The sequence below is a fragment of the Mesocricetus auratus genome, unplaced genomic scaffold, assembly GCF_017639785.1.
Source record: "Mesocricetus auratus isolate SY011 unplaced genomic scaffold, BCM_Maur_2.0 Super-Scaffold_6730, whole genome shotgun sequence".
Lineage (NCBI taxonomy): Eukaryota > Metazoa > Chordata > Mammalia > Rodentia > Cricetidae > Mesocricetus > Mesocricetus auratus.
In genome coordinates, this window is record NW_024429184.1 from 94,402,333 (window position 1) to 94,414,873 (window position 12,541).

General features: G+C 39.2%; 1 protein-coding gene across 1 annotated transcript; it reads left to right on the plus strand.

Annotated features, from left to right (window-relative positions):
• Nucleotides 1–981: 981 nt before the first annotated feature.
• LOC101833162 (interferon-inducible GTPase 1-like) lies at nt 982–12,151 on the plus strand. Its single transcript, XM_005074730.3, has 2 exons — nt 982–1,316; nt 10,679–12,151. The coding sequence occupies exon 2, from the start codon at nt 10,699–10,701 to the stop codon at nt 11,935–11,937; it is 1,239 nt and encodes a 412-aa protein (XP_005074787.1). The 5' UTR covers nt 982–1,316; nt 10,679–10,698; the 3' UTR covers nt 11,938–12,151.
• Nucleotides 12,152–12,541: the final 390 nt, after the last annotated feature.

The window sequence follows — 12,541 nt, forward strand, 5'->3', positions numbered from 1 at the left end:
AGATTGAGGTAACCCAGTCACAAAAGGAAACTTCAGAACATAAGTAAGACTATAGCATAGAGAATGCAGTGCTAAGCACAAAGGTATCTTCAGTCTCTTTCAACTTACTCTCCCTTCCTTCTTCCAGGGCACTCTTCCAACAGAACCATGGGTCAGGCCTTCTTTGATACAGCTAAGAAAGAAGATAATGGAGATATGGAGTCCAGCTTCACTTCTTAATATAAGAAGATTAAGACAGAAAACACAATCATTCCTCTGGAAACCATCTGTTCAATTGAGTTACACCTGACAAAAGGAGACATTCTGGAGACAAACTGTGAAATCACTGATGCTTTAAAAAAACTGATAACAACAACAACAACAACAAAAATGCCGGGCGATGGTGGCGCACGCCTTTAATCCTAGCACTCGGGAGGCAGAGGCAGGCGGATCTCTGTGAGTTTGAGGCCAGGCTGGACCGACAGCCTCCAAAACAATACAGAGAAACCCTGTCTTGAAAAACCAAAAAAAAAAAAAAAACTGATAACATCCCAATAAGCATTGCTGTGACAGGAGAGTCTGGAGCAGGGAAGAGGGCTGAAGAAGACTGTCAGAGCCAGAGTTGGTGGACAATAGCAGGGAAACAATGTCTTGTGGACACAGTAGGGCAGTTCCACATATGAACTCACCAGGGTTGTGACAGCACCTGTAAGACCTGTCAAGCCCAAGCTCCATAGAAAGAATAGGCAGAGGAGTTGAGAATGACAGGAATTAATGAACATGAATTTCCAATCATGAGAATATAGGTTTGTAGTCAGACAGAAATAAAATGAGTTTTGTCTTAGATGAAACTAAAATTGACATATGCACAGGACCCAAACAATGTGCTGTGTCATCATTTCAGGCTGCATTTCTTAAGTCAGCAATCAGAAAAATTATCTTTCAAGGATCCTTTTCCTGCGTGTCCAGTAAGCTGGTTCTCCATGTTCCATTTTCCAAACCACACATGCCACTCCTTTATTATTTCTTATCTTTTCCACCAAGAAATGAAGAGATGACAGATTATAAAAGTCAACACTTTCAATTTCTCTTTCTTCTTCTTGGAAATGCAGGAGATTCTGAAAAACAAGACCCATATGCTTTAATGATTGGCCAAAACACACGGAGAGGGAAGGACCAGATTCAGAAGAGTGCATAAATCCTGACCAACTGCCTCCATCCTGCTGCTTTTCCACAGAAGCAGAGGTGGGTTGCAAGTGAAGAGACTGAAGCACACAGGAGCATGGTTCCTGCAGCTGAACCACAGTGAACGCAGACACCAGACGCAGGATAATCTGGTAAGTGGGCAGGAGCAGTCACGTCTAACTTCAAACACTCACCATCTCATTCTCATGAAAACTGATACATAACAAGACATTTAGAAAAATGCCATGAGAGTAAGGATCCTCAGGTTGGAAGCTGAGGATCTTCGATGGGAGGCAGGCAGGACAGCCTTGTGGATGGTCTTAGCCAATTATGAAAGATGAGATACAACTAAACTCAAATGATGCTGATACAGGTTTTGGTACAAAAAAATCCAATTTTTTTGTGCTTGTCTCTTATTCCTCTCCCGCAAATGGTTATAAATAGATGATTCAGGAAATGGAATATATCTTCGGTGTGTATAATGTTGCTGTATCTGAAACATAATAAAAGATAGTGAATGGCAGAGGCAGGCACAAATTTATGTCCCAGTGATTAATAGCCATGTGGCTACTGGGGAAGGGCACAAAGAATGGAATCAGTTGCTAAGTATGAAGTCCTGAGATGAAAAGACAGCCTGATATAACAGGGAGGCTGCAATTCAAACACCATCAGGTTCAAACATGTAATAATAAATTTCAAAGGCTTATTGTATAGAGTGTGTGCACTGTATACCTAATGAACAGTCATTGACTGAAATGGGAATGCTTATTGTACTTCTCAGAATTGACATGGCATGTCTTCAATGTCAATAGGATGACTCTGGCAGTTAAATCAGCAATGTTATTGCAAGGTCACAGAAAGTATAGTAATGTCAATGACATCAAAGGTGGGATTCAGGAGATCTTTTTTTTTTATCTGCCTGGTATTAGTAATAACATTAGCCACCTCATGTACTATCTTTGAGGACCACATGATTATGGTACATATAAGAAATATGGCATAAAATAAGTCTTATTACCACACCACCACTACCATCTAAACCATTACCAACAACTCTTAATAGTATGTTCCTTGCGTGCGCACGTGTGTGTGTGTGTGTGTGTGTGTGTGTGTGTGTACGTACATATGTAAATATCAAGAGTGATGAATATTTGAAGAAGAATAGCTCTACTTAGGGGATTCAGGAGATCTTGAAGAAGATGATGTAGATGGAATGATCAATTGCGATTGAACGTCTGTGAACTAATTTGACATGGGTAAGACAGACAGAGGAGGCTCCAGGGTGACAGTGGGGATTTGTTGTTTCCTTAACTAATGGTGACGTCCAATGTGCTGCCCAATAAAGTTAGGAATATGAAATCTGAATTAAGTAAATACTCAACAATCAAACGCAGTTCCTTAGGCCTGTCAGCAAGTGTATCTACCTGCTGCGACATCTTACTGGACTTGATACTATTTTTTTTGATACAGGGTCTCAAGTAGCCCAGGTTACCCTCTAACTCACTATGTACCAAGAATTATCTTGAAGTACTGACCCTAATGGCTCTACTTCCTGAATAACATATTTACAGTGATCTGCAAGCACATGCATTCTATATGGGATTGGGGAATGATTTAAACAAAACACAATAGCTGAACTTCCTGAAATATTTTGAAATCATAAATGACACACACAATAGATTTAAGTAATAATTAGATACTGGTGTCAATTAAACACTAAAGTCAATTATCATTCATTGTTATTGATTTCTTGGTGTACAAAGCTAGACTATGTTAAGTTTCCATTCATTCGAAGCTACACGCTGAAGAAAGTGTGCACAGATGGAGACAATATCTTGGACTTGATAAACAATACAGCATTTAGGTTAGATGGAACACAATTGCTCTTATTTTTATTTTATACTTGTTGATGCTGCCTAAAGGACACATGCAGATTTTACTTTATTTTCCCTTACTTATATTTTAATTTTTCCATAATGAGGGGCTTAATTGAGAGCTAGTACATATGTGTTCTAGTTTCCTATCTCCTGTTGTGATAAATATTGTAACCAACAGTGTTTTTAAAGACAATGATTTTTGAGGTTTCCACAGTCTTCTCACATCTCTGTGGAAATCAGGGCATAAACTCTATAGAAATAGAGGCAGGAATAATGGGAGAATGCTGTTTACTGGCTTGCTCCCCGTAGTTCAATGCTATGAAAAATCTTTTTGTATACTGTGAAGATATGTATTTACAAGTCATTTTCTGATTAGTTTAATAAAAAGCTAAAGAGATACTCCCCACCTATACCTGAAGGAAGAGGTGTGTCTGAGCTCCCAACTGGATAACCCTGCTTTCTAGGCCCTATCCCACAGGGACATATCCCATGGCCCAAATCAGCAACCACAGGCCCAATCACTAGTCAAAAACATCCTTCCTGTTCCTCACCCAACAGTCCTCTGTTGCATCAGCAACTAAGAAACCACACATCCTACCTATTCCTGGAGGAAAAGTGACCACCAGAGCCACAGACCCCACCTGCCCCAACTGGAGGAAGAGATGAGTAGATGACCGTGTAAGGATGCATTCAACAACATAAAGAGCAATATGGCAGCATCAGAAACTAGTAGTTCTACAACAGCAAGACCTGAGCTAGTGGTTCTACAACAGCAAGACCTGAGCAGCCCAACGCAGAAAGAACAGAAGAAAATGATCTTTTAAATAACTTTATGATGATGAAAGAGGTCCTTAAAGAGGAAGTGAAAAATTCCCTTAAAGAAATGGAAAAAAGACAAACAAAAAATTGGAAGAAATTAATAAATTCCATGAAGAAAGCCAAGAAAAAAACACATGAAGGGAACAGTCTAAGACATTGAAATTGAAATAGAGGCGATAAAAAAATACAAACTGATGCATCTCTGGAAATAGAAAATCTGGTTAAACAATCAGGAACTACAGATGCAAGCATAACAAACAGTGTAACAGATGGAGGAGAAAATCTCATCCACTGAAGATACAATAGAAGAAATAGATTCATCAGTTAAAAAAAATGCTAACTCGAAGAAATACCTAATACAAACCATTCAAGAAACCTGGAACACCATCAAAAGACCAAGCCTAATAACCATAGGAATAGAAGAAGGAAAGTATCACAGTTTAAAAGCACAGAAAATATATTCAACAAGATCATAGAAAAATATCTTTAGAATAATGTGCCTGTAAAAGTACAAGAAGCTTACAGAGAACTCCAAGGAGACTGGACAAAAGAAAAAAAAGTTCCCTTGCCATATAATAATCAAAATACTGAATATACAAAATAAAGAAAGAATACAAAGAGCTACAAAGGAAAAAGGTCAAGTAACTTATAAATGCAGTCCCATAAGATAACATCGAATTCTCAGTGAAGCCAGAAGGCCCTGGACAGACATTCTACAGACACTAAGAGACCAAAGATGCCAGTCCCAACAACTACACCACGCAAAGCTTTCAATCACCACAGATGGAGAAAATTTGATACTCCATGACAAAACAGATTTAAACAAACCCACAAATCCAGCTCTACAAAAAAGTTCTAGAAGGAAAACTCCAACCCAAAGAAGTTAGCTATACATGGGCAAAAGATACCCTCATATCAACAAACCCCAAAGAAGGGATACAAACACTGCCAGCAGCATCAATAAATCCAAATACACCATGAATCAACAATTACTGGTCATAAATATCTATTAATATTAATGGTCTCAATTCACCTATAAATGACACAGGCTAACAAAATGGATACAGAAACAACACACCTGTATCTCAAAGATAGACATTATCTCAGAGTAAAGGGTTGGGAAAAGATTTTCCAATCTAGTGAATGTAAGAAAAAAGCAGGTGTAGCTATTCTAAAATCTAACAAAATAGAATTCAAACTAAAATTAATGAAAACAGATGGAGAAGGACATTTCATATTCATCACAAGAAAAATCAATCAAGATAAAGTCTTAAATCTGAACATCTGTGCCGCAAATACAAGTGAACCACCATCTGTAAGAGAAATATTACTAAAGCTAAATCATACATCAAACCACACACACTAATAGTTGGGAACTTCAACATCCCACAGTTACCATTGGCATATCTGCCAGAATGAAACTAAACAGAAAATAATGGAACCAACAGATCTTATGACTCAAATGGATTTAAAAGACATCCACAGAACATTCAACCCAAACACATAGGAATATATCTTCTTCTCTGTACCTCATGTAACCTTCTCTGAAATTGACCACATACTCATTAACAAATCAAACCTCAATAGAAATAAAAAATATGGAATAATCCCCTGTATCTTATCAGATTACCATGGTTTAAAGCTAGAATTCAGCAACAATAATTGCAAAAAGCCTACAAACTCATGAAAATTGAACAATGCCCAACTGAATCTTCCCTGTGTCAAGGAAGAATTAAAAAAAGAAATTAAAGACTTCCAAAAATTCAACAAAAATGAAAGCACAAAATATCCAAACATATGGGAAATTATGAAAGCAGTGCTAAGAGGAAAGTTCATAGCACTAAGTGCCTACATGAAGAACGTGGAGAAATCTGACACTAATGACTTAACAACACACCCAAAAGCTCTAGAACAAAAAAGCAAACTCACCCAGGAGGAGTAGACATCAGCAAGTAATCAAATTGATGGCTGAAATCAATGAAATGGAAACAAAGAGAACAATACAAGGAATCAATGAAACAAAGAGTTGATTCTTTAGAAAATCAATGAGTTAACAAATCCTTATCGAAAATAACAAAAAGGAAGATAGAGATTATGTAAATTAGCAAAATCTGAAAAGAAAGGGAATACAGAACAATGGACACTGAGGAAATCCAGAGAATCATCAGGTTATACTTTGAATTTCTGTACTTTACAAATTTGAAAATTTCAAAGAAATGGACAATTTTCTGGATAGGTACCACATACAAAATGAAATCAAGAACAGATAAACAATTTAAATAGGCCTATAATCCCCAAGGAAATAGAAGCAGTCATAAGTACTTTCCCAACCAAAAAAAAAAAAGCCCATAGCCAAATGGTTTCAGTGCAGAATTCTACCCAAAATTCAAGGAAGACTAATACCAATACTCTTCCAATTGTTCCAAACAATAGAAGCAGAAAGATCATTGCCAAACTCTTTGTACCAGGCTACAATTACCTTAGTACCCAAATCACACAAAAACACTACTAAGGTAGAGAACTACGGAACAATCTCCTCCATTATCATTGATGGGAAAATACTCAATAAAATATGGCAAATCAAATCCAAGAACACATCAGAAAAATCATCCTCCATGATCAAGTAGGCTTCATCCCAGGAATGAAGGGATGTTGCAACATACAAAAATCCATCACTGTAATCTAACATATAAACAATCTGAAAAAGAAAAACCACATGATCATCTCATGAGATGCTAAAAAACCATTGACAAAATTCAACACCCATTCATGATAAAGGTCTTGGAGAGATCAGGCATAACAGGAATATACCTAAACATAATGAAGGTACTATACATCAAACAAAGAGCCAACATCAGACTAAATGGAGAGAAACTCAATACTGTTCCTCTAAAATCAGAACAAGACAAGGTTGTTTACACTCTTCATATCTCTTCAATATTGCACTTGAATTTCTTGATACAGCAATAAGACAACAAATGGAGATGAAGGGGATACAAATTGAAAAAGGAAGAAGTCAAACTTTCACTATTTGCAGATGATATGATGCTTTGCATAAGTGACACAAATAATTCTACCAGGGAACTCCTACAGCTGATAAACACCCTCAGCAGACTGGCAGAATAAAAGATTAACTCAAAAAATCAGTATCCCTGCTATTTGTAGACAGTAAAAGGGCTGAGAAACAAATCACTCTTTTTTTTTAATTTTATTTTCCAGTTTAAATTTAGATAAGAAACAAGGTTGCTTCACAAGTCAGATCCAGGTCCCTCTCCCATTCCCTCCCTTCCTCCCGTGCCCTCCCCCCCCTCGTTATCCCCTCATTTCTCCAGGGAGGGTGAGGCCCTCCATGGGGGTGTGCATAGTGTGTCATTTCATATAGGGCAGGGCCTAGACCCTTCCCCAAGAGTTCAGGGTGAGAGTGCACCTCACATTGTTCTATGGGAGTCCAAAGTCTGTGTGTATACTTGGGATGGGTACTGATCTGCTGCCCAAGGCTCAGTAGATTCCCTAGGCCTCTTCACTGACACCCAGATTCAGGGGGTCTTGATCAGTCCCATGCTGGCTTCCCAGGCTAATGCCTGGGATTCAAGAGTTAACCTTTGTCTGATCAGCTGTTTCTGGGGGTTAAACCAGCCCAGTCTTAATCCCTTTGATCATCAGTCCTCCCTCTCTGTTACTGGCTTTCTTGAGTTCAGCTCAGTACTTAACCAAGGGAGTCTGCCTCTTCTTCGATCAGCCACTAAATAAAGTTTTTGTTTCCCAGACTCTCTGGCCATAGGATTGTAGGCTGGCACTCCCACTCTTTACAATAGTCACAAACAACATAAAATATCATGGAGTAACTGTAACTACTACAACCTGTCTGACAAGAACTTTGAGTCATTAAAGAAAGAAATTGAAGATACCAGAAAATGGAAAGATCTCCCATGCTCTTCGATGGATAGGATCAGCATAGTAAAAATGGCAATCTTGCCAGAAACAATCTACAGATTCAGTGCAATACCCAGCAAACTCCTAATACAATTCTTCACAAACCTTGAAAGACCAATACTCAACTTTATATGGAAAAATAAAAGACCTAGGATAGCCAAAACATCCCTGTACAATAAAGGAACTTCAGAAGGCATCGTGATTGCTAACATCAGCTCTACTATACAATTATATTAATGAAAACCACTTTGTGTTGGCACAAAAAACAGACAGGGAGACCAATGGAATTGAAATGAAGACCCTGTTATTAACCCACACAACTATAAATACCTGATCTTTGACAAAGAAACTAAATCTATACAATAAAAAAAGAAAGCATCTTCAGCAAACGATGCTGACATAACAGGATGTGGACATGTAGAAGATTGCAGATAGATCCATATCTATTGCCATGCACAAAACTTAAGTCCAAATCAATCAAAGACCTAAACATAAATCCAGTCACACTGAACCTCTTCGAAGAGAAAGTGGGAAGTACCCTTGAACAAATTGGCACAGCAGACCACTTCCTGAACATAAAACTAGTAGCACAGACATGGGGATCTACAATTAATAAGTGGAACTTCCTGAAACTGAGAACTTTCTGTAAGGCAAAAGACACAATCATCAAGACTAAACGGCAGCTCACAAAATGGGAGAAGATATTCACTATACCTATGTCTGACAGAGGGCTGATCTCTAAAATATACAAAGAACTCAAGAAGCAAGTCTCCAAAACACCAAAGTATCCAAGTAAAAATTGGAGTACAGAACTAAATAGAAAATTCTCAATAGAGGAGTCTAAAATGGCTGAGAGACACTTAAAGTGCTCAACATACCTAGCCATCCCGGAAATGCAAATCAAAACAACTCTGAGATGCCATCTTACTCCTATCAGAATGACTAAAATAAAAAACACCAATTACAGCTTATGCTGGAGAGGATGTGGAGAAAGGGGAACACTCTTTCACTGCTGGTGGGAATGACAACAGGCACAACCACTTTGGAAATCAGTATGGAGACTCCTCAGGAAAATGGGAATCAGTCTACCACAAGACCCAGCAATTCCATTCTTAGGCATATACCCAAAAGATGCACATTCATGCAACAAGGATGTCTATTCTACTATGTTCGTAGAAGCATTATTCATAATATTCATAACCTAGAAGCAAACTAATGTCCCTCAACTGAAGAGTGGATAGAGAAAATGTGGTACATTTACAGTGGAGTACTACTCAGCAGAAAAAAAACAATGGAATCTTGAAAATTGCAGGCAAATGGATGGCACTAGAAGAAACCATCCTGAGTGAAGTAATCCAGTCACAAAAAGACAAACATGGTATGTGCTCACTCACATGTGGATTTTAGACATGGATCAGGGGAGTGCCAGCCTACAATCCCCCAGCGAGAGTCTGGGTAACAGGAAGAACCCTGAGAGAGATATGTATGGTACTCCAGAGAAGGGGAATGAGGCAAGATCTTCTGCACAGATTGGAAGCATGGAGGGAGGGAAGATGGAGCTGGGAAAAAGAGATGGGGAGAAGAGGAAGGGAGAACAGGACATGGGGAAGCAGGAAGGATGAGTCAGGGGCAGAATAGAGGAGATCAGGATGAGAGATACCATAATAGAGGGAGTCATTATAGGTTTGAGGAGAGATCTGGCACTAGTGAGATTTACATAGATCTACAAGACTGACACCAAATGACAAACTAAGGAATAGTGGAGATACTTCCTTAAACGCATCTCCCTGATAATGAGTTTGAAAACTACCTTGTATGCCATTCTAGAACCTTCATGGAGTGACTGATGGAATCAGAGGCAGACACCCACATCTTAACTCTGTACTGAACTCCTGGAATCCAGTGACAGAGAAAGAGGAGTGATGAGCAAAGGGGTCAAGACCAGGGCTGGTAAAACCTAAGCAAGGGGGAGCTCTTGGACCCCAGATTGATGGCTGAGATGCCAGCATGGGACTGATCCAGACCCCCAGAATGTGAGTGTCAGTGAGGAGGCCTAGGTAATCTGTGGGACATTGGGTAATAGATCAGTATTTATCCATGGCATACAAAAGGTCTTTGGGTGCCCATCTGACAATGAGGGATGCTCTCTCAGCCTGGACTCTTGGGGAGAGGGCCTAGGCCCTGCCCTGAATGAAGTGACAGACTCTGCAGCTCTGCCACGGAGGGGGCCTGACCCTCCATTGGGAACGGAATTTGGATTGGGTGGGGGACTAGGGGAGCTGGGGAGGCAGGGGGTGGGGGAGGAGAGGAAGAGGTAGCTGAGATTGACATGTGAAGCAAGAATGTTTCTGATTTAAAATTTAAAAACTAAAAAAATAAATAGAAAATAAAATAAAAACCTAAAAATAATTTAAAAAATATAGATAAAAAGGTATGAATTAATTTAAGTTATAATAGCCAGTTAGAAATAAGCCTAAGCTATCAGCTGATCTTTTCTAATTAATAATAAGTCTCCATGTTATAATTGGGAAACTGGTGATGATGAAAAAGTCCAACTACAGTTTATTAATGCTTACTTAAACTAACCAGAATCACCTGGTGCGGGAGTGGCCTGGAACCTCCCAAAAATTACTCAGTACAGAAAATTAAACATAGGCATCCACCCAATCTAATCTGATGAAGGCAATTCCTCAAATGAGGTTTACTCCTCCAGAAGGACTATAGCTTCTATCTTATTGACAGAAAATAGAAAACACAAACACATGGAAACTACTTAACATCACAACATAGTTAATGCATAGCTAATGCTGCAGCACAGAGAAGACAGTGCTAAGCACAAAGGCATCTACAATATCTTGCAACTCATTCTCCCTTCCATCTTTTAGGGCCATTTTTCAACACAGCCATGGGTCAATCCTCCTCTGATACAGCTAAGGATGAAGACTATGGATATCTGGAGTCCAGTTTCACGGCATATTGTAAGAAGGTTAAGACAGAAAAAATCATTTCTGAGGAAACCATCCGTTTAATAGAATATCAGCTGAAAAAGGGAAACATTCTGGGGGCAAACTCAGTAATCAGTGATGCATTGAAAAATATTGATAGTGCCCCAATAAACATTGCTGTGACAGGAGAGCCTGGGGCAGGGAAGTCCAGCTTCATCAATGCCCTGAGGGGAGGTGGGACTGAGGACAAAGGTGCAACTCAAGTTGGAGTAGTAGAGACAACTATGAAGAGAACTCCATACAAACACCCCAACACTAAAACTTTGACTCTATGGGACCTGCCTGGCATTGGAACTATCGGGTTTCCGCCAAAGGATTATCTGGAGAAAGTGCAATTCCAAGAGTATGACTTCTTCATTATTGTTTCTGCCACAAGTTTTACAAAACTTGAACTAGAACTTGCCAAAGCAATCAGCTTAATGGAAAAGAATTACTACTTTGTGAGAACCAAGGTGGACGTTGATTTAGAAAACCAAAAGAAATTTAAGCCATGTATGTTTGACAAAGAAAAGATCCTGGAGGAGATGCGAATCTCCTATGTGGATAAATTTAGTCAGAATAACATGGATGCACCACAGATCTTCTTGATTTCTAACCATTATTTATCTGACTATGATTTTCCATGCCTGATGGACACCCTGATAAAGGATCTTCCTGCTCAAAAGCACCACAAATTTACACTTTCCATGAATAATATTACAGAGGAAATCATTGACAGAATGCGCAAGTCCATACAGAAGACTATCTGGCTGGAAGCCTTCAAGGATGGATCTCTGGCTGTGCTCCCTTTCGTGGGCTTCTTCAGGGATGATGTGGAGAATCTGAAGGTGAAGCTAAACCACTATCGAGTCCTCTTTGGAGTGGATGATGAATCCCTGAGAGTCATGTCTAAGAAATCCCAAGTGCCTGTTCAACAACTGAAAAAAGTAATTAAGTCTCCTTATTTGTTGGAAACTAAGAAAGAAGAAACATTAGGAGAAATGTTGTGGGGATATATCAAGAAATTACGCTTTGCTACGGGTGGGCTCCATAGTGTAGATTTTTATGCTAGGAAAACCTTTTCCTTGCATCATCTCTTCCTTGACACAGTGACAGAAGATGCCAAAGTTCTCCTTAGAGAAATATATTCAAGACATTAGTGCAAACTCACCTCACCCACAGGTACTGACCATCATGACATCAATGGTTAACACCAGGAATCATTACATAAATCTCCCCCTCTGGTATATTTTCTTTACACTAGCCAATCCACTTCCACCATGGGAAAACCAAAAGATATGGACCATGCTTCTTAATATGTCAGAGTTGAACATCCCAAGTACCTCTTCACCTCTCTAATTCTCTCTCTTTCTTTCAACCCTAACTGTATGTTTGAATACACACACACACACACACACACACACACACACACACAGACACACACACACAGACACACACACACATATGAATGAACACATGCCCATATACAACAACCAAATATGTTCAAGCACACACATACAAAAGATATGAATAGGTGTTCTGTAGCTATTTCCTCCAAATCAAAATATTTCAGTGAAAATCCAGGAAGCTGGGGGCTCTATACTCAGTACATAAATCACTTGTCGTGGATGTATGAGGGGCAGAGCTCAATTTACAGAACCAACATGAATGCTGAGTGGGTGTTGCAACCACCTTGTACTTCCACATTCAGACCATGAGCAGTGAAACCATGGAGAAACCGGCTTCCTAGACTGTGGAGATCTA